General features: G+C 42.8%; 1 protein-coding gene across 2 annotated transcripts; it reads right to left on the bottom strand.

Moving 5' to 3' along the window:
• Positions 1-1,077: 1,077 nt before the first annotated feature.
• Positions 1,078-27,244, bottom strand: LOC115395953 (calmodulin regulator protein PCP4-like). 2 transcript variants are annotated; one of them, XM_030101661.1, is made up of 4 exons: positions 27,113-27,244; positions 8,873-8,924; positions 3,172-3,204; positions 1,078-1,234 (listed from the first exon to the last, which is right to left on the bottom strand). In XM_030101661.1, exons 1-4 carry the CDS (start codon positions 27,119-27,121, stop codon positions 1,104-1,106), a joined length of 225 nt encoding a protein of 74 aa, XP_029957521.1. In that variant the 5' UTR covers positions 27,122-27,244; the 3' UTR covers positions 1,078-1,103. The 2 variants fall into 2 exon arrangements, with proteins under 2 accessions (XP_029957521.1, XP_029957522.1); XM_030101662.1 differs by lacking the exon at positions 3,172-3,204 and having other exon boundaries at positions 27,113-27,224.

The raw sequence follows: 27,244 nt of genomic DNA, 5'->3' as shown, positions 1-27,244 counted from the left end.
GGTGCTCTGGGGTCAGAATGGGCAGTTGTGGTTCTGTAGACATTCTAGGATTGTAAGTTCTGTTTTATGGAAAATAAATATGAGTTTAACTCACTACTCCGGCAGTTCCTGTCTCATTGGGTCCTCCTTACTGCACCATCCTCCCTTCACTGTGACCCCTATATAAAGCACTGCCCAACTGCAGGGCTGCTGCACACAAACGCTCAAGTGTCCAAACGAGCTGAAACACATGGAAATGTATCATGAAGTTCACTCTGTAATGATAAATCTGGTTCTTTCAGTCATCTTTATTACCGTCTACATGTGCATATACATCTTGTGTGTCCATGTGTGATGGTTTGCATGCGGAGATGTGTGTGTGTGTGTGTGTGTGTGTATGTGTGTGTGTGGATGTGTGTGTGTGTATGTGTATACAGTACACATATGTGATCCAACTCAACAATTTCATTTCACGATAAAGAGGAAAGAAACAACAAATGGGGTGAAACCACGAGCACAACAGCAAAAGTCTTCACAGAGACGCACAACCGAGAGAGGTGAGGGTGAGGAGACGGGGGGGGGGGGCCGCAGCCCCCGTCAAAACGAGGGTCTGATTGGAGAAGCTTCAGTCATACGATGTGAAGCTGGATGATTCCACCCAGCCTGGAGGGGGGGGGCGGAGCCCCGGGGTCTCCTGATTAGGGCGCCGGGTGGAATCATGACCCAGGTTGTGGCGTCAATCACAGCAACGCGTGTGGCTTTGTATTCCCCCCCTGACTGACAGCTAATCATCTTCTACTTCTGAGCATCAAACAACCGGACGAACAGAAAGCTCTACTGTCGCTACTCTACCAAGTGAAGTGTTAACAAAAACAGCTGAATATAAGAGGAAAGATTCTATTAAATACACCAAGAATTAGATCATATATTCTGAATATTGTAAAGTTATCATTATACACAGACGTTCACCCCACCATCCCACCTCCGCCTTCTGGAATCCCACCCGCTCCGTTCAGTTCATGATGGTGCAGTTTGATTGACATGCAAAGACCACGCCCCACTCCAGGCGGGTGAGGACGCGGCTGACGGCGTCCGCCCCCCACCTCCGCCCGAGGGACGCCGCTCTACGACTTCACGTCCTGCTTCTTTTTCTGGAATTTCCTGAACTGCGACTGGATGGCCACGGCGGCCTTCTCCGTCTCGGGGTCGTCCATGTCGATGTCGAAGTCCTGGGGGAGGTTGCTCTTCTTTTCATCTGGGGAGGAGGGGGCGGAGGGGCAGGGAGGACAACAGAACAGGTGAGGGTTAGAGAGGGACTCAGGGAGGTCTTCAGGAAGACCTTGTTCACCGACGATCTGGAGGCAAGACGTCACTGAAGTTACCGAACCGCCACTGACTCCTTCTGTTGGTCTGCTATTTACATTTCAGATCTCCTTTCTTTATAGCCAGAGAAACAAGATCGAAATCCAACGTCCAGTATACATGACAAGTACAGGGGTGCACTGACACCGATATCAGTATTCGGTACTGGATCTGATTATGCATGTAGTATTCAATACTCGTAAAAGTTCTCCCATACAGACCGGCGAGTACATTCATTGATTATTTTCAGCGAAGAAACCATTTAATCTCAAATGTTTTGAGGGATTCTGTTATTTGCACAAAACTACTGATTAATATCAACATTGTAAAAGAACAAACAAACAAACAAAAAAATCCAACACCATACAGTAAAATTAGACTCAAAAAACCCACCCTGTTCACTTGTAGTATATATAGCTTGGAATTTTTGTTATGATTGAACACTGATTAAACCGATATGTTCAGACAGTCCGAACTCGGCTAACTTACAACTGTTATGACAATAATAACTGAAGAAGCTTCTATAACCGACTGTAGGAACTTGAGCTATGAAAGGTGTGTAAATGTACATGTACATGCTGAAGCTGACGTCTAAACTGCACTGATTACTGAATCTCACACTAGGCAGAGTTTATAATCATGGATTAATGTGTAACATGCAATGTTAGTTACAGCATCTGAAAGCTGTTGCAACTTTTCTGATCTTGTCTGTCTTTCATGCATTTCAAATTTGGTGCAAATCGGCTTAGCTTTGCACAGAGACGCTGCTGTTTTTGTGGGAAGATTCTTTTTCTCAGCTGGCCCTCCAAGACTTTTATTTGTGGATTTCTTTGCAAGAAATGTTCTGTGTTGTACTCTTAATGGATCTTGAAATCTATTCTGAATGTCTCCAGTTTGTCTTCTTTGTCCCACAGCGGTAACTTTGGAGCCAGTCATCTGTAATGGTGTGGTTTGCTTTTTTCTTCCAGATTCATGTTTACTGGCGATAATGCTCTGATTTTTTTGATAACTTCGTTCAACTCCAGCTCAAACACCAGCAAATGTATACAGAAACTAACCATTATCATTATTTTTCACATTAATTTGAGTTAATCCTATTAAAACAACTGCAGATCAAAACTGAAATCTATTTGCATGAACATGCAGATTAGCGCGCTTTGAACACTGCAGGTGCTTCACTAACTAAAGGAGACTACTTTATATAAAAAGGTGCATATTATGCAACGAAAAAACCAATAAATTGAGCTGTGAAATACACAAAGAAGATAAAACCTCGCTGCAGGTTTTATGGGCTGCGTTTCCTCGTCTGTAGCTGCATAAGAAGAGTGACCTCATTCAAGTCAGATGGAAATGTCACCGCAGACGTCTGACATTCAATAAAAAGGGGCAGAAGCACACATATCAGCGGCCAAGGCTAACAGAGTCCTCGCAGTCCAACCGTCATGCAGTTATTTATGCGAGGAGACAACTCCCTGAATTCTCCTTGCATCATTTACATCATCAAACATCATGACTGACACTGCAGTATCAACTGCGATACACCTCAGGAATGCTGCTGAAAAAAGGTAAAATTCACGGAGACGTCGGTAAAACAAGCTGCGGACAGAGTGGACTGCAGTGGGCTGCAGGTGGAGGATGTGATTATCACAAGTGAAAGGATTCGCTTTTATGGGACGTGCCTTCAAATCTCACCGCAATAAAACCGGCGGCTTGTTCATACCGTAAAGGTCACATGTTTATTCAAGCATCGCAGTGGTCATGCAGTGCGGTGCTCCGTGCATGAGTGCGCAGACCTGCACAAACCGTGGATTTTCCGACTGGCCTACTTACGTTTGGATGGAAGCTTCTGTTGACCTTGAAGCCCTTGGATGACAGTGGAAACAAATTCATATTTCATGATTACAAAGTCACATCATCCTCCCTGTGCCTGCTTCTCTCTAACACACCTTCTCCGCGGGGCCCATGCCCTTTAAACCGCCCAGGGACTTTGTAAACCTGGCACATCACACTTGAAGCACGAATGAATCAAATTGCCACGATGCTTGATGAGGTTATTTCCATACAGGAGGGTTTGTGAAAGGTCATGTTCAAATTGGGTCCTTGGAGATTTAAGGCTACCTAAGAATACACCGACAATGATGGATGAAGGCGCGGCCGGACAAATGCTGAGCAATGGGAGCACCGAAAGGTGACCTGTTAAGCCATGACTGTCCAAAAACTTTGAATATTAAACTTGCCGGAGAAACGATTGTGAGAGGTCTGCCGGGAAAGTGAACCATTGATTTCTTTGCACTCATGACGACCTTTCAGCTCTCAGGAAAAAAAGAAAAAAAAAATGCTCACAGTAGGAAAAGATGGACGGAAAAAAATACAAATCCAACTATGATAACTTTATTAATGTATTTCATTTTTTGGGAGAAAGTAATAATTTAAGCTCAACTTGCATTTACTAGAAGTCAACTTTATTTTCGGCGGATGCTGAAGGAATGCAGCCCACACCTCTATCAGATTCAATTAAGCCTCCTCAAATCCCCGCTGATCAGCGCCGGGATGTTTCCCTGCGGACCGAGCCGGAGCCGCAACACACTTCATCACCCCACAAGTTTGGACAGAAATCCATTTGAGCAGCGGCTCTTTTACAGTGTTATCAGCGGCTCCAGAGAGGGAAACAGACGCGTGGTCTCCGGCTGCATGTTCTGAGCCGGGTCCGCCATTAACCTGCTGCTCGCACGGTGAGAGCAGAAAGACCAGGTCAGGTGGACTGTAGACTCAGTAATCCCACTGTGGACTCTTTATTAATACTGTAACGCTGGGAAAATGTTTTAAATTATTTGAAGAAAGTGTCGCATAGTTACAGTAAAGCGAAACAAAACTGAAAAAAATTCAAGAAAAGGGGCAGGATTTAAGTTTTCACACCTTTTTTAAGGCGGAACAGGATGTTGAAAGAAGAATTTCTGGACTCCAGAGGTGGAAAGTCCTTCTATTTACTTACCGTACTTCAGCAGATTTCCCATTTATTAGAATCAGAATAGTATACTGAATACTATGTTACGACTCAAATATCTGTACTTTATTCTTACTTTCATCAAATTGTCTTGTTCCTTATTTTAGCCTCTATCAGTTTATTCCTCATTTACATGACGCTTCAAATGAAACGTCATTGTTGTAGCTCAGATAATTTTGGCATTTACATGGCAACGTTTTTAAAACAATATCCGTTTACATGCAAATGCCAGAACTGCAGTATGTGTAGTTTTCATGTTGGACCACTAGTGGGTGCTATTGTTTTTTTTTTTTTCTAATTTATGGTACAGGAGAATCTAGACTGGGAGTCATGACACTCTGGAGAAAACATTGCTATCCATTTACTCACACATGTGCAGAAACTATTTACTCTGGCCGTTATGCACATGCTCAGTAGCAGCGTATCAGAAACTTTGTGGAGACGGAGTCCTTTTTGAAAATTTCGTCTTTTCGGTAGCCATTTTCCAATCAACGTCTTTTCAGCGTCTCTGAGCATCGATGTCGTGTAAACGGTCATGTAAACCCCCAAAAGGCAACACAAGTTTTCTGTTTTCACTTGAAATGATTGGTGAAAAGATCGCAGCTACTGATGAAAACAGTTTTCCAGCTTGAAGCTAAAGAAGGTAACAAATTCACAAGTTATATGAATAATAGCTGAATTCCTGTTTCTTTGCTTTTCTCACAGTTTGAATCGTGATCTTTTTTATTACTGATGTTAAAGCCACTCTGCAGTTCTCCACACTGACAAACAAGATAACACAGCACTGTTTGATAGAGTTGTTTTCATGGTGTCTTGCTGTAACTGGCCAATGAGTTTTAAACATGCTAATTAAACGTTCAGTTAAATTTCAGCAGCTAAAGCTGCCAGAATTTTGCTTCAAATGTCTTCAGATATGCTCATGTTGAAAGACGGTGTCTTTGCAAAGTTCAGTTAGCATCTGCTAATCCTGGAGCTGCAGGGGAAACGTTCTTCTCCTGCGTCTCACCTGAGCGGAGGTCATGAGAGCAGCCGTTCTCATTACAAACAGCCTTTTGTTCTTGCAACACTCATTTTGCCAGGACGACAGTTCTGCACTTAACACCGTTTATGTGTTTCAAAGGATTCTGCCAAGTACTGCGAGGCCACTTTTTTTTTTTTTTTTCACTGTTTATAACTCCAGGGATTTGAATTACATTATTTTGCCAACAATACCATGGCCCAGTTTACAAAGTAGGTCTTCCTGTGAATTTCTGCCACAGCAAAGGGAAAGGGAACTTGCCTGTTGTTGTTTTTTTCAACCGAAGCAGTGAAAGAATAGACAGGTAGTTTGTAATCTCTGTGGCTTCACTAATTCTCTGGCAGGTATTACAAATATAGAATATGTAAGTGGCGTTGGGTTCTGTGTCAGTGTAAGGGATGTAACTTGTGCTATTAAGGTTTTTGGGCCTCATCTACAAAAGATTTGTCCGTATTAAAATGAGTCTACAACAACCAAAAAGAAAACATCTGCAAATAATCCAATAATTTTTGCCATTGAGAATGTATTAAAGCCAATTCTGTAATAAAATGCCAATCATGCAATAGGATAGCCGATGATAACATCTTGTTAATAATCCTAAAAGTTAATATATTAATGAGCAGCATTAACAATCATTTCAGTATGTAATAACTACAGGCAATATTTTAATAATGCATTTAGTGTATTTTGTTAATCATTAATATGGAATGGCATTTGTGTCAGATTGTGCATAATACTAGAAGGAACTGATGCTCAGCAATTAATGTACAATGTGCAATGTGAGTTGTAACATCTGAAAACATTTGCATCATTTATGATTGACACTGTTTTTATTGTGTTTGAAAAGGTGAAAAAAAAAGTCAGCTTTCAAGAGAAATATGGCTGTTATTCTGGTGAAAAGCATTTTCTTCACTGGCTCACCCTGACTTTTGTTTGTGGATTTTATTATAACACATTATCAGTGTTGTACCTCACATTATTTACTTTGTGACAGATCTTTTTTTTCTTCTTTTTTTTAAATGAATTTGTTGTAATGTTCCAATATGTTTAGTGACTTTAATGCTGTCAGTGCACCATTCAATAATTCCATGGTGAACGCAAGATGTGAGCAATTCAGGTCCCACTTACACGACAACTTTTCAAGTGAAAACAAATGATTTTTGTTTTTTTGTTTCAGAAAAGTTTGAGGTTTACACGGCAATGTTTCGAAAATAATGCCCATTTACACAGAAATGCCTCAAGGTGGTACTGTTGGTTGTTTTTGTATTGAAACCACACAAACGTGAGACCAATACTCTAGAAACATTAACGGTGGCAGACATTCATATTGACAGACGACCCAGTTACATTGCTATTCCAGATGACTGTCGACTCTAAAACTACCAACTCCAGGAGAATAGGGAATTACGACACTCTGGAAGCCGCCATTTTTGTGCAGAGGTACACAAGCACAATATTCATTTTTACCAGTTTAATGGAACTGAAGTGTTTTCACATTTTTTGTTCTCAGTGGCTCTGAACTCCACTGTCATGTAAACAGACCCACAAATTGCAAGAAATGCTTTACTTTATTCCTTGAAAATGTTGTGAAAATGAGGCCACAGTTTCCAGCAGATTTTCTCCTGCATACAGGGTCTAACGTATGCAAAGCCCTCATTAGAATCCCTTGAATGCTCTCATTACTGTTAGTAAATCACCTCCAAAACACATACAGTGCAATGTATTCATGTGAGCTTGTAATCTGGCAACTGTTATGCATGATCTTGGTAAATCAGGCCCACAGTGTCATTGTTGGAAGTAGTTTACAGAATTGCTGGCACAGTTGTGAAGTGTTAAGCGCTCCTGCCTTATTGCAAAGAAAGTCTCTGGCTCGGGTCCTCTGATTGGACTGACTGGTGCGTCTGTGCAGTTTGGACTTTCTGCCAAAATCTTGCATTTGTGTTTCACTCCTTATGGAATCTCGCTTTGCGTGTGTGTGTGTGTATGTGTGTGTGTGTATCCTTGGGCTCCATCGCCAGTTTCAAAGACGAAAGTAAAAATGCTGAATTATCAAGTTACACCATCAGCTTCTTCTTCAGTCCAGCATCACCTCCCATTAGAATTATCCACAGCTACATATTTTAGTTCCTCCTTGCTTCAGCACATTCAGCATGAAATAAAACACTTGATGTTACAGTGTGGTGCCAAATCACAGCTTTAATTCCATTAGGTTTGCATGAATAATGGAGGAACTGCATCGGCGACGTAGCACTAATACCACACATCACTCAAAGTGCAACGATAATTGAGAACATGATGTGTCTCGAGTAGCGATTCGTCATGTAAATGCACTGAAAAACTGAGTGATCGCCAGTGAAGGGATGACACTAAATACTACAGCTAAAGGGCGAAGCGAATAACCTGAAGCTCCAAGACATTGGCGAAATAATGTCCTGCTGCTGTTTGGATTCCCTCACTATAGCTTTTCATTGCCTTTTTAAAGGTAACAGAAATCCAGAGTTCAGGAATCAAGTCATCATTTTGACACCAGGTTTTTATTATTCAGATGTTCCATCTTATCTTGACATGTACACACTTGAGGGTTTTTACAGTTGAATGTCATGTCAGGTCTGCTGTTACGGGCTGAAGCAGCAGCATTGCAACAAAAAACTTAAGTTTTCTGTTTAATCCTGGTTAGTTCTGTTCATTTTGTGAAATGCCGTTTTGACGGAGGCTACGTTTCTGCTAAATTCAGAGAAAGTGTTTGTTCTCATAAAGGACTCAAGGAACTCCTGCAACAAGGTCAAAAGGCCTTTATTGATGAATTGGGAAGCATCACCTTGAATGTTAAACAAGGTCCAACCATTTATCTACAAAGGATCCTCCATTTAAAATTGAACACTAAGATTTTGGCTGCAAAAGCCACTTATCACCTACGATTAAACTCCGGCGCCTCAAGAACTGTTTGCTCAGAGTGTTGTATCTCCCACACATTCATTCCTGCTGCCTAAATTAAACCTGGGGCTTGGCGCTGTGATGCAGAATCCATTATTTTATTTCAAATGGACTGTGTCGAAGCACAAAGCCTGAACAGAAGAAAAACTCTTTTAATTAGTGTACTGACGGTGTTTTTCTCAAGAGCTGTGTTCTTAACTGCAACAAATTTGATATATAGAGTATATTTCTATAAGATAGCACCTACATGAAGGTTTGTAAAACATTTGTAGGGGATTAAACAAAGTTAGATGTGAAAACAAATCTATATTTAGGGCTTAAGCAGGTCACCCTGAACCATTTTCATAGTTTGGCTGCTATAGGTTTAGATTACTCGTAGCTCTTATTCCGAATATCTGCAGGCCAACCTGCTTCCCATCAGTGTGAGGTGGACAATATGCCACAGGATCATTTTAATCAAAAGCAGCTTTCTTTCAAAAAGAAATCTACTTGTCTTGTCTGCAAGCTTTGTTTAAATCTGCACATTATCAACGGAGTGTTTTCTTGTGGACTGGATGTGGTGATCAGAAAAGTACCTTGGCCAGCAGATGGTTTGCTGTTTCCACTCATTGCTCCTGATGCTTGTCTCTGTAAGAAAAAGGAGAAGGTAAAGGTAAATGGACCTCACATGGAAAGCACATTTTATTGTGCGAGCAGCCTCAACACACTTTACAGCCTAATTGCTCACAAACTGGGAGTAACATGGGGTTCAGTGTCTGGCTGAAGGGCACTTCAACAGGACAGAACAGGGGTGTCCAAACTTCATCCAGGGCCGCATGAGAGGAAAACATACCCAAATGCAGGGACACATGAAAGTAGAATTTTACATTAAAAGATCCTTGGTTTGCCCTTTTGTTTATTCTTTTGTTCATTTGACATTAACTTACTGTGGTGTTAACTTATTCAAAACAGTGTGAAGACTTCCTGCTCGACCAACTCATGATTTTTGAAGAGGCAGCCTGAAATCGACAATACTAAAAAGACAGGCATCCCGCCAAGATGGAATTTCCATGGAATTACAGCTTTATTGTATTTCCACATTGGCTTCATTTTTCGGCGGCGGCGGTTGGCGCCTGTGTGAGCCCCAAAACTCTTTATCGTGTAGCTCTGCTCGGAGAAAAATCCTCCTGGATCCACTGCAGATAAACTAATGAGCGACATCAGGCTAACTGCTGGTGTTGTACCAACTGTCTTTCACATCCAGCTACTTTTGTCCTCATGAATACCAGTCCTGCCTTGTCTTCCTGCTGACGTTGCTGACGGACGGCGTTACGTAGCACTGCGGGGCTGCATCGGGGAAGTTTTACCAGTACGAGTATTCTGCAGTACTGAGCCCAATGCCCAATACTGGTATCAATACTGGTGCATCCCTACTTAAAGTTTGAGTTTGTTTTCTTTGTTTTCAACCACAAAAAGTGCCAAAGACCACTTTTTTTTTTTTTTTAAATCAAGACATTTATTGAAACTAAAAACAAGCTTAAGCCCATTTTTCCTGTGACAGCATGATCGGAGTGCAAATTAAACACATTAGCGGACAGTTTCTGCTCAGATACTGATCTATTATCCATGTCAGTAGCAAAGGCACTGCCTCCTCCTCCTCCTCCTCCTCCTCCTCCTTCTGCTGGCCTGCAGCCTCACAAGACGCACGCGGCTTCTGAAGTACGACGGCTTCCAAGAGGAGGGACGCCTCGGTGTGCGACAGAAGGTTCACTTCAGTAGACAAATTTACATCTTCTTGCTCAGTTATGCAAATTTTGCATCGTGAAGCATTTTCCAGTTCTTCAACCTGTGTGTTTCTCTCCATGGTTTGGCAAGTCACCTTGTGTTTCCTTCTCTCCGTCCTGTCTGGCAAAACTTGAATTATTAATCTGGTGCTTGCAATATTGAAGCTTAAAACAGAATGTATGTGAGCGTGTCAGCTGGGAACAAAGAAACTCTTCCTCCTCACGAGAGCCAGAAGAAGGGGAACTTGCCGGGCAGCGTGGCCATCTGTTTTTCTGTTTACACGCAGAAAGCAAAGTGAGTGGAAGCCGCCGGGACTCCCAGAGCCACGCTGACTCTCATCTGCCTGGCAGGAGCGGTGCCACGCGCTGACGGAGCCATGCATCACACCTCCACCCACCACCAGCGATCGCCGGGGTCCCGGCGGCACCGGTGGGACCGCCGTTCGGCGGCAGAGCGACAATAACGTTTGAGGGATTGTCTGGGCTTGACGGCCGCATGCGGCGCAATTTTGGGGGAATCAAGACAAATGTGCGGAGCAGGAATCAATAAGCAGCTGCAAGTCAGAATCCCTCCATGTGAATTTCAATCAATTCACTCAATTTCCGTCTTTCTGTCTTTCATGGGCCCTCAAACAGCACTTCCACGACAGCTCTACACACAAGAGAAACAACTTCGACCTGTGAAACTTCTACAGGTGTGAATGTTTGACTCCACCAGGTCCCACAGTCAACAGGAGCTTAGTGAAATAGTAACCGAGAATGACTGCCTTGGATAATGCAAAAACTAAAAGAACTGAGAACAATTTACGTCACAGTGATGCGTCACTCAAAATGTATTTAATTTCATATTAATAACAAGTTTGATCAAATAAAGGATGAAGAAAAATGGTGAACTGGGACAGTGTGTTTGTGTCTCGGTGTCTGTAGCAGTAAACCCAGGAGTACAAGAGTCTCTTGTTACATTATTTCTCTCTTTGACATAAAGAAACAAAAGCTAACCTGCTAATACTATAAAAAACCATCTGCATTTATGATTGTTGCTTTTGATCGTCCTGTAACCTCATGTTTTCTCTCCGGACGCCTCCAGTAGTAACGGTCCTCACAGCAGGGTTAATAACTCTCCACATATCATCAAATCTTCCTCTTCACTCATCCCCATTCTGTCCCCTTTTCGCCTCTCCAGGAGAACTTCCCTCTCCGTATTTTCAGCACGTTATTTGCTTTGTTTTGCCTAATAAACACGGAGGAAGGAGAAGCAAACAGTATTTGCATTCCAGATTCATGAGAGGATTTTCAGCTGAATTCCAAATGAGCTGTTTGTCACGGTCCATCTCAGTCATTGCTGGAGCTCGGTGCCGCTCCATCTCCATCATATGCAAACTCCTGGCAGTCGGCGAGGCATCATCAGACCGTTTTGCCTGCAGCATTTTGAATAAACGGCATAAAACTTACACCCTGGCACTCTGAGTGGTAAACAGAGAAAAAGGAGGTCAAGCAGTGCTGATGTCTGCAGTTGTTTTGTCTGACCTGAAATCAGATGCAATTCTGGAAACGAGTGTGGAGGTCAGCAGCATTCTGCTGGAGTAAACAACAATGACCACTGGTAGATTTACCATTGCGGCTCCTTTTAGCCCATATTTTCATTGTTTCATTCCACTTACATGCAATAAATAGTGAAATTATGTGGAGATTCACACTCCAATAGGTTAGGGCAGCTTCAGAACAGATGAAGATAGTAATCAAACCGACATCTGATCTGAGAACATCTTGCTGTCAATATCTGAACCAGTCTGACGAATTTTTCAGACCGATGCGTGAAAGCACTAACCGTCAGAGCAGCAGGTTGAAACTCCGAGTGGGACGGCTGTCCAGCTTTCATTAACCCTCACACCTGTCAGCTGTGACCTCCACTTCAAGGTCCAGGTGTGAGACAAAAGCTGGCAGGAGACACCGAGCCGAGAAACCTGCCATCACCATGATTAATACTGGCATCGCAGAAGGTGCCACTGGAGTTTGGTTTCGTATAATTAGACGGACTGAAGAAACAGGAGAGCAAAGAAAGTTCACCGTACCTTCTGACGCAGCGGGATCAGATATTCTTGTTAGAAATATCTTTAAACAGTAGTAAGAATTGACTTATCATGAAAGGAGCCTGATCTTTCATGATTACATAAAGCCAAGTCTATGAAAAGAGTTTTAAAGGTTGATTGGAAATATGAGATTTCAGGCGCTAAGCCTCTCAGGCAGGTCACTCTAAACTCTCAGCGCTCTCATGACAGAAGACTCTTTTTAATCTTCATTTGGGAGCTGCCAACCGGGACCTGAGTATTTTTAATCTAGGCTTTGGAGTCGCCAGAAAGTCCCAGAGAAGATGGCGCAGGGTTAAAAGACGTGTGATACGACCACATGCCAGGACTATCCATGCTTTAAAGCCTCAGTAAGCAGGACTTAAAGGACAACTATCACCATTGTACCAGCCCAGGTCCTGACCGCAGCAGCCACCACAATCCCATCCACATGTGACCCTGGAGATTTCTCGCAAATTAATTTCTGAGTGTGTCGAAGGGCAGGAAATCCCCTGTGTGAGGTACATGTGGTGAATTACAAGGGAAACCTCTGCTGGGCTGTTTCCATTTGGTTGTTCTGAAGGATTCCCCTGGATGCCGATGTGAAAAGTACAAAGCCTCAGCAGCTATCTTTAATATATATGGCTTTGTACAACGGACTATAGACTGTGTCTATAGAGGAACGAGTACAAGACGGAGTGTTTTCAAAAATTTGCAGCGTTGTGTAAACAGATCATGAAGATTCAACCAAAGTTTTCACTTGAAAATGCTGAAGTCTATTTTTCCCTCCTTTGAAGAAGCCCCGAAACGCCATCTATCCGTCTGAATTGCTCACTTCATTTTACCTGGTTAGCAATTTTTTGCTCATCATGATCCGCCTGACTCTGCGTCTGATTGGCTCGTCAGGCCTCATGCTGCCTGGCAAACACACATTAACCAATCAAACTAGTGAAAGCAGCAGGAGCCAATCAGAGGGAGAGTAGGGTGGGTCAGGCCTTCAGCATCCTAGGAAAAGAAGTAGCGTCTCAGGGGGTATTTGGAAGTGGGTGTTCACAATGCTGGCTGGGAAATAAATCATATCCACCATACCTGCACAAACCAAGGATTACACCACAGCAAACAGCTCTCTCTTAGTTTAAATGTTATTTGGAGAATAAATGTTGAAAGTGTGGAGAAAAAGCCAGTTCCCATGGACACGCATGTGTTCTATGAAAGAGACCGCATAATGACTGATTTTCATGAAATAATCCTTTGATAGGAAACAAAAAGAAAGAAGGAAGGAAACCTCGGCAATCTCGGCTGTTGCTTTGAGCTGAGCTGAGTGAACAGATCCAATTTGGAGTTGAATATTTGTGCCGCCTCGTCCAGACAGACCGTTTCAGTCATTTCGTAGCTCAGGCTGCAGCACAGACATCAAAACAAACCAACAGCCCTCATTTTGAGCCTGCCAAACAGCACAGCTCCTCATTAGGGAGCCGGACGGGAGCAGATCATGAGTCTCGCGTGGCTTCTGCGCCGAAACACCACGCCGAGCTAAACTCAACCCAACGGTGTGTTTGCTGGTTGCCGTTTGAGCGACTCGCGCGTGCAGAGATGGCGTGCCGTTCCAGTCCCCGAAGAGGAACCGTGGAGCCAGGCCTGCTCCCGGACCCATATGCTGCAGGAGGCGGCAGCTCCACAAACGGATGGCAGCGATGATAATCATGTCACTAACGACGAGGTCCGTCTGTACGCTCTACTGTACCGTCTGGCCTGCTCCTCCAGCAACCTGCAGCGCCTGTGTAACTCCAGAATTTATTATTCGGTTTGCCCTTGAGCAGAAATCAATGCAATTTAGGACTCTGTGTGTGTGTGTGTGTGTGTGTGTGTGTGTGTGTGTGTGTGTGCGCACAATACTCATGCAGATTTATAATTATTTCAATATTCATATCACAAAAAAAGTGACAGAAGTGTGACAAACTATGCTCCTGTGCACTTCCTCTGCATTCATGCTCTGGAAATTCAAACAGGCAGGATTTTAACATGAAATAAAAATGCAATTCATTGTGATGTAATGACAAAAATTTAATGTTTAAAGTAATCTTTTTTTTCTTTTACTACATGCAGCCTACAGTGGACAAAAGAAGCAACAAAAATGAAGGAAAAGTTACAGAAAACTATTAAGTCAACGCGATCACAGCCGATTGGGCCAAGTATACGAACATTTCTCCTTTAAATCTTTGTGATCCTCCAGCACATAAATTGATTGATTGGCTTCCTTTCCAGACTGTAGCCAGTTTAGATTTAGAGACCAACAGTTGAAATTGTCTTAGATGTAATTTCACAGTGCTTTAGCAGTTGTTATTTCTTTTCTAAAGCTGTTCCTCTGAACTGACTGTGCTTGACAGATACAGAACAAATGTGGCTAAGCTTCGTGGAAGACCTCTGCTGAATGCTGCTTTACAGCCAAAAGACACCTGAGCTCTGTTTTACACCACTTCTCTTACCAAAAATTGAAAACTTTCGCTGTGCTTTGGGCGTCTGTTTATTCGACAGCGGTGCTCGGAGCCCCTGAAATCAGCTCCCAAGGTGGAACTTTTTAAAAACCCTGCAAATCCCTCTCTGGGTAAACAAGAGGAAACGTTACGGAACGCTGTCGTGTAAACGCGGAGAAAAAATGTGCAAGTTGGAGGGTCTGAGGAGGGTTGAGGCTTTGCTACAGATTCTCATCCAACCATATTTTGAAACCTCTGATATGGAGAAGATGGTTTCATTTTCTAGATCTGAGCTGCTCCTGGTGAAGGAGCTTTTCACACGAAGCTGCTGGTTTTCAGCACCGACTGGATTCCGGATCAGCCTGCATGTGTTTTCCCCACACGGATTCAGTTATTTGGTTTCACACTCTGGCAAGGAGGCTTGGCGCGGACATGGAGGGAATTGGTAAAATAAATAAATCACCTTGCCAGTGTCTCTGTGTTATTTTTGGTTCTCATGGCAGCTCGGGCTCCCCAGAGAGACTCCATGCTGCACTCAGGATCTATTAACAATTTAAGGAGGAGACAGCGGAAGTAGGTCACAGACAGCTCATCCCAGCACCGCGACGACTGCGAGGCTGCTTCCTTCCAAGTTCCCAAAAAAAAAAAAAGAAAAAAGAGAGGATCGCAGCAGCAGGGGGATAACTGACTGAATGACCAGCATGATAACACTACAGACCATCAGTTTGTCTGAAATCACAAAAAAAACTGCAGCTTTTGTTACAACTCAGGCTCGACTGAGTTAAAAATCGAAGTTGCTCGGTCATCTACAACATCAGCACTTTAAAGCCCAAAACAGAAAGTCACGACATCTCAGAGTCATAAACGAATACTAACATCGACACTTCTACACATCAAACAAAGCAAACTGAGCTGAGCACAGCAGCCTGCAGATGAGATGCAAAAGGAAATTCAGGTTAACGTTAACAAATACAGCTTTTTAGTCATAACCCAGAGTGAAGGAAAGATGGCGTTGAATGAAATGTCAATAACGACGATTCGAAACTTTCGACAAGTTTCAAATAAAGGCTACGTTAATGCAGCTTGACTCTATTCTGTCAATCAGTAATAGGATAATTGATAAACGAGCATGTAAAATGTTTGCTCAGTTTGAGTTGTCAGTAAACATATCACTGTAAATACATTAGCAGTCCTTTAAATATACGTCACTAAGGAGGAAGTTAGTAAATATATAAAGCGAGAGATCAATTAAACACATTAGAAATGTGAAAACAAAAAAAGAAATCACCTCATCTTTCAATGTTTTGCACGACACATTATGGTCTCAGAATCGATCAGCTGCACATCACTGAACTGATGAACTGATGAAAGAATAAACACTCTGCACCTTCATTTTCTTTTACCGTCCTTCAGCCAAGACTCACTTTGGATCTCTCTATAGCACAACAAAACCTCTTTTATCTTCCACTTTGAAAGCAGAACTATAAATACCAATGATGAGAAAGTCTGACCGATGACCGGCTCTCTGGGGAGACGTCTGAACAGTTTGCTGCTGCGGCGTCTGCACGTGTCTGAGTGACGGTGGCGTAGTGGACGGCGCCCTCGCACTCTGCTGTCCCCACTGGATGGAAACGGAGAGCTTCCAGAAAGTGTCGCTGTCACCCGGTTGTGTTCGCTGGTGCAGCAGCGAGTGAACAGAGAACAGTCGTGTATGATCGCTGTGTCAGTGGAATTTTGAACGTGTCCTCAATTCATGCTGGAAGCAATAAAAACATGAACAAACTGACTGCGTGGTGCCGTTTCCTCCTTCCTGCCATCTTTTGTCTGGGAGTTGGAGTTTCTGGTCACTCCGGTTCAGAGCAGATGGGTGGAAAGTCAGGAGAAGTGCGGCGGTGTAATATTCATTGCCGCTGCACCACGGGAGGCATTAATTCTACAGAAGTCAGCCCGGCTGCTAAGTGGCCATATGTGCTCGTAAAATATAAGCTCTGTTGAAATGGAGTGTTTTCTCTCATAAAGAATAATGACGTGACTCTGATGAACAATCGTCTGAAATGGAGTTTCCTCTGTTATCCTCCGTGCACCGACTTCGATGGAAATTAAAAAAAAAAATCGGGTAAAAAGTAAAAGTGAAGTGCAATAAAATCTACGGAGAAGTTTTATATTCCTCCAATAAAATATGGAAACATTCTCTCTGGTATTTACAAAATTCAACATTTGGCTCCAAATGAGGGCTGATAAATATGGGCTGTAGGAGCAGAATGATTATTTCAGTGCAGCTTAAGAGCATCTTGATTTATACTGTTATAATCATGATCTGAGACTAAAAGAGGATTCGGTATCAAATCAGAACAGTTTTACAGCTTCAGCCACAACTCAGACTGGTAAACACTCACTTATATAGTCTGAAGGTGTAAATTGTGACGAAAGCAGAGGGAATCATGTGTAATTTTTTTTTTTTTTTAAAGACCCTAATCGTTCTAATTTGCAGACAAATCAAAATGATAAAAACCGCTTGTAATGCAACAAGACTGTAACAGCTGTTGAAGGCTGAAAACACACCTGGGCAACTGGTGGTTCGTGGTCCACACGCAGCCGTCTCAATGCGCATTGGAGCACTTTTATATATTTTTTCAATTGAAAATCAAAAAGTATTGAACATGATTTGAATTAGTTTCAAGTACAAGTCTAAACCAAGCGCCAACCTCCGCTAGTTAAACATGGAGATAATGCAGAGGAGCACAAAAGCTGCAATTCTTGGGAAATTCCAGCAGGAGGCGATGGTGTTGATTTCAAAAAGAGCCCCGGTCTCACTGGAACCCATTCAAAAATGCCGATTCTCAGAGTGCAAATAAACATTTAGAACGCCGGATTCCAGAACATGTTTTGGTCTCTATCACTAGTTTCTACAACCGTGTCGGCTTCACCAGACTCTGATTTTCACATACTGTAAATCATCTGTTGACTTTATTGTATGAGTTAAAGTTTTGCATAAATCGGCCTATCACAGCTCCTCCTCTGTCCAGGTGATGCGGTCATGTGACAGGCTGGACCAATCACATCCGCTTTCAAATGTTCAATATGGAGACATTCAGCTGAATTCGCTGAAATCTTCAGAACTTTCGGGATTTCAGAGCACTATGGGTGACGTCACGAAAGGTCTGTTCATTGTATTTACTATCAGTGGTCTAAACATGACAGTTCCCGAAAAAAACTGAAGTGTAGAAAAATGGTAAGAATATGAATTTTAGGATTAAAATCTTCATATTTTCTTATTTCCTCTCTGACGATGCAGGTAGGTTTACTGATTGTATCAAAACTGATTAGCAAACACTAGTTGCATTAGCTTCTGTAAACAGGAACATTTAGCAACTTCCATTGACCTGTGGGCCATAAACCTGTGAAGAAAGTTGGACCGCTGAAGTCTAGAGATCACAACCAGGGTTGTCGAAATTATATTTGCCAAAGAAAACCAGATCCTGATCAGACATCAATTTATTCAAAACAATCAATTTATTCAAATGAACGCTGATACAGATCACCGGCTTTTAATGTGACTTTCTTTAATGTCTAAAACCAATCCTGCAGCATTGGGACTAAGATTCTCAGCTCGGCCTGGTAGTTTCTGCTGCACCCAGCGGGAAACGTCTTCCTCCCTTCAACATGCAAAACAGCATCATTACAACCCGAGGAAGGAGCGACCGGTTCTCCAGCTGGAGTTATTCAAGTAAAAATAATGGCACCGCCGCGTGGTATTCCCCGAGAACATTAGCATGCATTAGACGGCGCGGGGGCCACCCGGCAGCATACATCAAACTCTACACGGCGCTGCGGCTCCCTCCTTCAAAGGCCCATTGTAAACACTCTGAAGACGTAATTAAAAAGAGGAATCAGCGACGTGTCCGCTGCTTCGCTGCTCCCGTTCCGGCCTGTAACTCCAGGTACAGGGACGCCCGGCGGGATTTAAAAACACTTGGGTTCTGTTTGCTCCTCCGGCTGAGCGGCGCGGCCGGTCGTTTCAGACAAGAAAGCAAATATCGGTGTTGAAATATCAACGAATTGGTGAGAAATATTGCTGTAGTGCATGTTGGATCCAGCTTTAAGCACGTATTCCCACCATCAGACAAGGCAAAAGCAACTGCACTGCTGGTTTCTACCAAACTCCTCACTGCAGCCACAGTGCCCATGCACAGTGGCAGTGTTTCAAAAAGTTGTGCTTCCATGGAGGCAGTGTTTTCAACAAGCCACTCAAATTTCCAATAAAATCTGAGAGGCTCAGAGCACGCTGTCATGGACACGGACACCAAAACTCGACGGAAGCTGTGCAAACGAGGCCTAAGTTTAAAAATGTGGAGTTGAAAGTGATGAGCGAGTAAGAATTTAACCATTTATAGAGGATTTTTTTTTTTATTTTAAAAAAAGCAGCGAACATCCTGGACAGGTCACTGGACATCACATCAAGTTAACTTATATATTTCACTACTTTAAATTCAGCGCAAAATACTCTGTTTAAACATGATAATACGGGTTTATAAAGCCATGATACTGATAAAAATCATACATATTTCATTATTTAGACCTTCAAAACTCTCTGAATTTATTACATTTTTAATTTTATTTCTGAAATAAGAGCTACATTTTATTGAACGCCACTTCCTGTTTATATTAATGTATTACTAAGAGTTGAACAAGAAGAGTTGTGCAGGTGTTTGAGAAGTGTTCAGTTTAATTGATGTATTTCCAGTCATATGTATCAATCAGGAGGAAAATTTCAAACAAAGTGACGGATATACTATATATCACTGAAAAGCGTGTCCTTTAATTCCAGTTGCTTGTTCTTTTATTCACTCCTACTCCTGCATTCCTGCTTTACTGATGATTTAAAGGTCATGAGCTGAAGTCGACCTGAACGTCACAGCGATGGATTTATTACTTGAAGGATAAATCATCTTATCTGATCTATGTGATTTAAAGTGATTGGATATGACTTTGCAGATTGAATTTCATGTGTATTATGAGTCCTCAGAGAAATTATGTGCGACGTTTGGAAAGCTGGAGGTTAAATCTGTAAATTCCTCACACACACCCCCTACAACGGACCGTCTCGCTTTTATTTCAGAGAAGTTTTATGTTTACATGACAACGTTCTGGAAAATGGTCTGTTTACTGTTCACTGATTTAGTTTTCATGTCGGACCACGGGTCGGCGGTGTTGTTTGTTTTCGTCATGAAACCGGATTCGCTTTTGCAAGTTTTCCGTTTTCCTTGAAACTGTTGTGTACATGTGGCCTGAAGGTAATCTGCTGTCTTCTTCGTCACTGGCCACTCTTCCGCGTTGGTCACTTTCTATCCACAGGTCACAGAAGAAGCGCGGACTAACAGTTTAGGTGGATTACAGATTATTTCACTGTAATCTCCATTCATTGTTTAAAGCGGGATTAGGGTCAGCGCCTCACTGGGAATCAAGGCGAATTGACAAATTAAAACGTGTTTAATTTATGGTCAAAGACTGAAAAAACCTGTTAAATCAACAAGTCTTAAATGGTCTTTGAACGTTTCCTCCACATTTTTATAATCACCACTTTGCTCTGGATCTCAATCACGGCATCGGTCTTAAGTCAGCATAAAGGAGTTTTAAAGAAATCCATCCCTGACCACTTTTCCCTCACTCAGCTTTGCAGTCCGCTCCACATCGATCAGCAACTTTTAACACTCTTATCTCATTAATTTAATAAAAAGGACACCCGGTCCACTTTGGTTGATGAAACAAATAGCTTTGCCAAGTAGCCACGGTAGCCTGGACTCTCAGCGGAATTAAAGTGAGCGCAGCAGGAGACCACTTCTCGCATTGATTGGAGGAGCGCTCATCGGTAAAACAGGATATCCGCTTTAATAGAGGCCGCCGCCACATTTCACTGATCACATTGTGGGACGGATTTTAAACAGATGACTGAGGAAATGGCATTTAATCATTCGCATATGCACTGTGTGATTCACCGCCATAAAAACGAGGCTCCTTTCAGGAAGGCCAGCCGAATCCCGCGAATTCTAATGTCAAGCAGCACTTAAGCGCCGTGTGCTGCAATTAACCCGACACAAAAATTACACAGGCATTACAAGAAAATCATATTCCCATCTCTGACTATGGTGTAATTTGCATTAGCTTTCAGGAGCCGGAGTTATCCGCTAAAAGCTCTCGTGTGCTGCAGATTCTGACACCGAGTACTGTGTCAGTTATACTAATGGACTGAAAAAGCTTCAGTGCCTCCCGCAGATAAAAACAGAGGTCTTGGTCCTCTTTTATGCAACTTTTTTAAGCTCAGGATTTTAGTTTTTGTCATCCTCCCTTTGTTTCTCGCTGCATCTCATGATGACCCTGATTTAGGAAAGATTCCTGCAGAAAAACGTGGACTCTGATTCCAGATGGTCATGTTAATGAATGTGAAATATCAGGTCCAAACTGGGCTAAATGCCTGGGACACATGGCCTCCACCTTCAGTAAAGATGCTGCTGCTGTTGTGAGTCGAGTTGTTTTCTCAGCTGGCTCACCACAACTTTTATTTGCAGACTTTATTAAAAGATATTTTCTGTTGAACAATCAGCCGATTGCTTGTTTGTTTGTTCTTTCCTTCCCTCACAGGTTGAGTCTTTGGAGGTCATACTTCTTTATACAGATAAATCTGACTTGTGATAATCAAATAACATTCAAGCACCAGCTGAAACATTCTGGTTGCTGCATGTTGTAGATGTCCGATGAGGCGATCTGTTAGAAGTCACTGTAATGTAACGTCTCGGTAGGCCGGCTCAATAGACTGACTGGACTGCAATTAAGTGTATGCTTCCATGCACGGTGCTTCGCATGTCAGCACTTTTGACAGATTTCTGCAGTGTAGACTGTGCTGGAAACATCTTGCAGTTACATCTTGTTAAAATCAGGACCACGAAGCAGACAAGCCATATCATAGTTGGACAATCTTAGAAATTTAATCAAAATCAAATCATTATCGCACTAATGTCATGCAACCCTAGGTCTCATCACATGCAAACATCCCGACAAAATGATGGCTAAACACAAACATCGAAATGTAGGAGTCCAAGTCTGCTCGACTACCATTAAAGCTGTATCTGTCAGTAATAATCTGAACTCTGTCCCAGACGCAGCGACGAAGCCCCGCTGTTTGACCTACAGTCTGTTCTGCTGCTGGAAGATTTAAAAAGCTGGATTTAGAGATCACAAGCTGTTGTTTGGGGATGTTTTGAGGCATCAGCCTGGAACCGGTACTTCAGGATGAAGAGCGCTGACTTCAAGTCATCCGTTAATCACCTTTTTTTTTTCTTTTTGTTCTAAAATTCTGTAAATAGGAAATGATGGCATCGCAGACAACAGATGTGTGCGAAGTTGGTGCTTATAGCGTCTGTTTCACCACGATGCTGTGTATTCTGGGAGGATTTTCCTTCTGGTACTGAGGGAATCATTATCTTCTGCTGGAAATCTGAAAAGTGGAACCGACGAATCTTGTCGACTGCACACAGCTGGCTGAAGCCTTTCCACCGAGTGCCATCTAATTAAAGTTTCTTTGAACAGCCTGAGGCTTAAGGCAAAAAAAAATCTCAAAGATTTTCATTTAAATGAATGTCTGTTAAGTCCCTATCTATTGCTGAGTGAGGTAACGCCGCGGCGAAGAAAGCACTTGCATTAGCGGTAATAGTGAGAAACCGGTGGAAACTTGACAAAAGTGATGCACAGTTAGAGACATAAACAGATGCTTCTTTTATGGATTAACTGTGCTTCCAGCAGAGAGAAAGCCAACAAAGCAGAAAATAGGTGGAGGGCAACTTGAGCATAGTGGATCATCATGCCCTGCTGAAGGTTTTTAATCACAAGGACAGTTTAAAAATAGGAAGAAAAATAGACATGAAAGTCTTCTTAAATGTGTTCATGGTTTGATAGAAATACAAACATTTAAGTTAAGTTTCCAAATGCAGTGTTCTTTCTCTTTCCCTTATACCAATTTGTTTTTTTGACTTCTACCAAGTAGATGGGCAAACTTTCAATTTCCAAGTATTGCAGCTGAGTTCCCTGTGAAATGTTGGGAAGACACTGAGAATACAAGAACAAGCAGCAACACTTGAATCAAAAATTAGTTACAGTGACATTTTTTCAAATGGTAAAAGATTGGCCACGTATTGCATTGCAAGAGTGAAATTATTTGTATTAGAAAAATGAAATCCAGAAATAAACAGGACACGAACAATGTCTGACGCAAAGTGTTGCAACGCACAGCCAAGCGTGTGACCAAAGCAGCTGTCATCTTTCCATTTCACGTCCACCGGCTCACACCGGAGATGGTTCTGAGCCCATCGTGGCTGAGCTGCATCTAAACTGAGGAGCTTTCTGAGTCATCGGACTTATTCCAACCAGACCTGAAGTCAATGAAGCAGTGAACTGAGCTGCTTTGAAGACCTCGGAGTGATGTGTGTGTCAACGATCCATTTGGTCACTCCATGGTGGACACAAGTAAATCAGCATGGAAACATTTTCAGCAGGTTGTTTTTGTGTAAACAGCATCAAATGAACAGAGAACTCTCATTTGAATACTTCTGACTGAGGATCATTCATGGTGTTATTTTTAGCAGATCTCCTGCAAGACAAGCGAAATTAAAGCACAATCCATTTGCACGAGTATGCCATTTAGCACATTTTATACATTATTTTAGTAAATCGGGACAACTGAGACAATTATTTCTACTTCTGGGAATCAAACATTGATTGTATATTTTGAAAATTTTAACATGTGTTGTTTCACCGAAAAGTGATTTAATGAAATGATGAATCTTTAGTTTCTTTCTTTTGTTTCGTTGTTGTACTGCAGACTCCATGTGATGTGTAAAACTAAGCAATTAATATAAAATAACAACAATTAATTAATATTAGGATATAAAGCCAATTTTAATAAAACATGCACAGTGCAAAGTTTTTTTCTTTACATTTGACTGTATTTTGCACCAGAAGATTTAAACAAACTCTCCCTGACAGGATGGTTTTGAAGCTAAGCAAGCTCTGCTAGCTTTCATGACAACATAATCGATAACTCACCTCGGTCTCAGTTTTGTGTTGTGTTCACTACTCTTAAGAAAATGCTAAAAAAAACTTTGTTTTCTTTGAGATTTTTCTACTGCTGCTACTCTATGACTCCATTTCCCACTGAAACTAGCAGGTCCACTCATGTTTTTTAAACACGACTGGACCCGCTAACAATTAGCAATGGACTCCTTTCCCACTGCTTGCAGACCCGGGTCTCATCACCTGCAGATGAGCTGCGTGGCTGCGCTTTCCCTCTCTGATGATGTCCCACGTTGATGACATCAGCAGCGGGACGGAAAACAGCGGCGTAAAGAATACAGAAGCGCTCAGTCCCCGTTGGCTGTCGATGAATCTCCTCTTCCCCACGGATCAAGAGAGGCTCTCTGATCTCGCCATCTTGCCAATGCTGGGTCATCTTGACGAAGGAAATCTCACGCTGTGTCCAATAACAACAAGCGCGCTAGCTAACGTAGCCACGCTACGTCGACCCGGGTCTGCTTTTCCCACTGAAGCCGATCGGACGCGAGCCGATTAAAACCCGGGTCGGAATGTTGTTGAAACCTTTTCCCACTGCCATGAGGAGCCGAATTTTTTTGCGGGTTTAAACGGGTTTTTTAGCCAGTGGGAAAAGGGTTTATGGGTTCTGAGTAACAAATAAGACCACTTCTTTGAAACTTTCAGAATAATAATCAAGGTGTTTGAAAGGACCGCTCTTTCTGACGAGGCCCCTGCAGGCTGCCCACCGACACTGCAGGCGACCTTTGTATTAAAATCAGCATGGGAAAGAAGCAGCGGCAGTAATGACACAGGTTACACACAATCACTGACATCAGAGGAACTAAAAATACCAGCAGAATCTCAAACTGAGTGATCATTTACATGGTATGAATACATATTGTTCCCTCATAATGACAGCAGCCCTACGCAGGTCTGAAGCGTTGAAAAAAGTTGAATGCAGATGATTGGCTGGAACAAGCGGCCGGGAAGCACAAGACTGTTGGTCACTATGGTGACAGGCTGCACATCGAGGCCACTTTGATTACAGGAGCCTGATGTTTGTGGGCACTGGCGGAGAGGAATCAGCCCAAGCATGAAAGATACTGGAGACGCTCCTTTACGCCCTCATTTCTTCACATTAATCGCAGCACAGAGTAGCAGCTCATCTGACAGAGACATCGATTTCTGAAATACTACCAGCTACTAAGATGAGATCCAGTCTGGGTGTGTGTGTGTGTATCTGTGTGTGTGTGTGTGTGTGTGAGAGAGAGAAGTCTGATGAGCAGTTCAGATTTAGTGTATTGCTGTAATGTAGTTGCAATACATTTATAGACATGTTTACTGCCGGTGCTTGTCTGAGATGGAGCGAGGGCCCCCTGGAGAAATACGCTTCTGTTTATTCATATAGCAATAAGGTTTTAAAGCAGGCGGTAAATGCGCCGCAATTATTCCACATCTTTTCTTTAATGGCCGGTACGATGGTCAAACCGTCGCACCTCAGCGGTTCCGCAGAAATGTGAAATGTCTCCCGAGCCAATTACCCAGATGAAAACTTTCAGGAAGTCTGAGCAGAACAGATGTAAGAAAAGAGGAGCCGAGTGCGGAGGCAGATCGAGCCAGCCATTGATTCTTATTTAATTATTCATTCAGGGCAACAAACTCCTGTCCAGACCCGAGCTCCTGCAAGACACGGGAATCCATCACTGACACCAGAATTTCCTGACTTATTTCCGGGTGTAATGTCTTATTTATAGGTTCGCTCTGCGCAGCCGTTCACACGAGGGACGCCGACGCTGCGTCGCGCACGCGTGACAAGTGAAAGATTCATGAGGGGGAGAAGTGACAGTTGGTGTTCGTGGTCGTGTGCATGTTGTGGGAGCACCGATCGCGAGTTTTACCCCCATCCTGACGCAATTACCACTGCCATGTTTCTGGCGGTGCCTCTCATAATGAGGCCGAGCGGTGGACTCCAGAGGAGGCGGCGTGCGGCGGGAGGGAGATTAAAAGCAGCCTCACTGTGCTGGATTTCATGTTTTTAGTCAGTCCGGCTCCTTGGGGTGAACCAACTCGTGATAAGGTCTTATTGGAGCCTGCGATCCCTCCGCGCTCCACTGTGAGATTGTTTTTTTTTTTTTTTTTCTTTCCTTCTCTGGGTTAGCAGCTATCCCTGAATAATTCAGTGACTATAGGATGTGCTCTTTGCCAGCGAGGATTCTTGCTTCTAATCTCCACTCTGACATTATCAGAGGCTCGTCGCCCCTCTCAAGTCCGACGTGCGAGTGGCGATGGCTCAGACCGAGGGAGCGACGCACAGAGTAGGTCAATACTGCCTCTGCTTCATCCAGCATGAGTTCATGCTGCAGTGAGCTTCAGACTGAAAGGTCAAAGTTGTTGTTGTTGTTTTTTTTTTTTTTTTATAGTAAGGATGTGTTTAGTGGTCTCGTCAGTGAGAAACGGTGGCTGCGCTGGATCTCAGTTCAAGCTGTCGAACTGACAGTCATCGGTTGGAGTTGCAGCCGGTTTTCAAGCTTTCTCCCAAAAAAACCTCCGTCCCCAGTGGATATGAGGACCAGGCAGCCAGATGTACCAAACATACCGACATCTGGTCTCATGACAATTTGGAGGAATGAAAACCATTAAATAATACTATTATTGTACTACCAATGGTTATTTCCATGGCAGATTTATCTAGATGTCCTCCCCTTTCTTTAGAAAAAACTGAACATTACTTTGACTTATCACTATGACTTGGAAAATAATTTATGTCTATCATGTTTCAGTGTAATATTTAACACCCTTGTGTTTGACTAATCCAGAAGGGATTCCTGCCTTTGCCCACAGTCAGCTGGGATCGACTCCAGCCTCCCTGAGGGGCTTCAGCTCAGTTGGAAAAAAGCCATATTGAATATGGATGGATGAATGCATTTAAAGCAAATAAGGTCAATAAAACCACTTTTTCCATTAACAGTTGGAGATAACTATTAATCAGTAAAACACAAAATAAAGACCATTATCCCAAACAGCAGGATGCAGTAATATAAATATATAGTTTCATTCTCCGTAGTATTAGTTATAGTCGTATTGGTAAAGTAGGCATCTATAATCAATAAGTGATGGTTTGCTGTGTCACATATATAATTTATAACCTGCGATAATCCGGGCATAAAAACACGTCTCTGTTTATAAATGAATAAACATTCATAATCATAACATATTAATAATACGTAACTATACATATTACACATTTAGCCACTTTTTAGATTCATTAAATGTTTTTTCTTGTGGCAGGAATTTGGGTTTTTGGACGAAGCGCACCGTTTCGGGAGGATCCGCGCGCCCAACGCGGTCCCTTCTCAACTTTAATGTCGGAGTTGCTTCAAATATCTTCCTTTTCCAATCAAAATCAGACACTAAACTGGACGTGCACCTACCTCGCTCATGGCTGCGTGCGTCTGCGTGCGGATCCCGGCTGTCTGCGCTGCGCTCCGGCTGAAGCGGTCAGTCCTCTCCAAAGCGCCGCTGCGCGCGCTGACGCGCGGCTTTTATAGGCGCGCGCCCAGCAC

The sequence above is a fragment of the Salarias fasciatus genome, chromosome 10, assembly GCF_902148845.1.
Source record: "Salarias fasciatus chromosome 10, fSalaFa1.1, whole genome shotgun sequence".
Classification (NCBI taxonomy): Eukaryota; Metazoa; Chordata; class Actinopteri; order Blenniiformes; family Blenniidae; genus Salarias; species Salarias fasciatus.
Note: the sequence above shows the minus strand (reverse complement) of the source record. Positions and strands in the feature narration are given on the sequence as shown.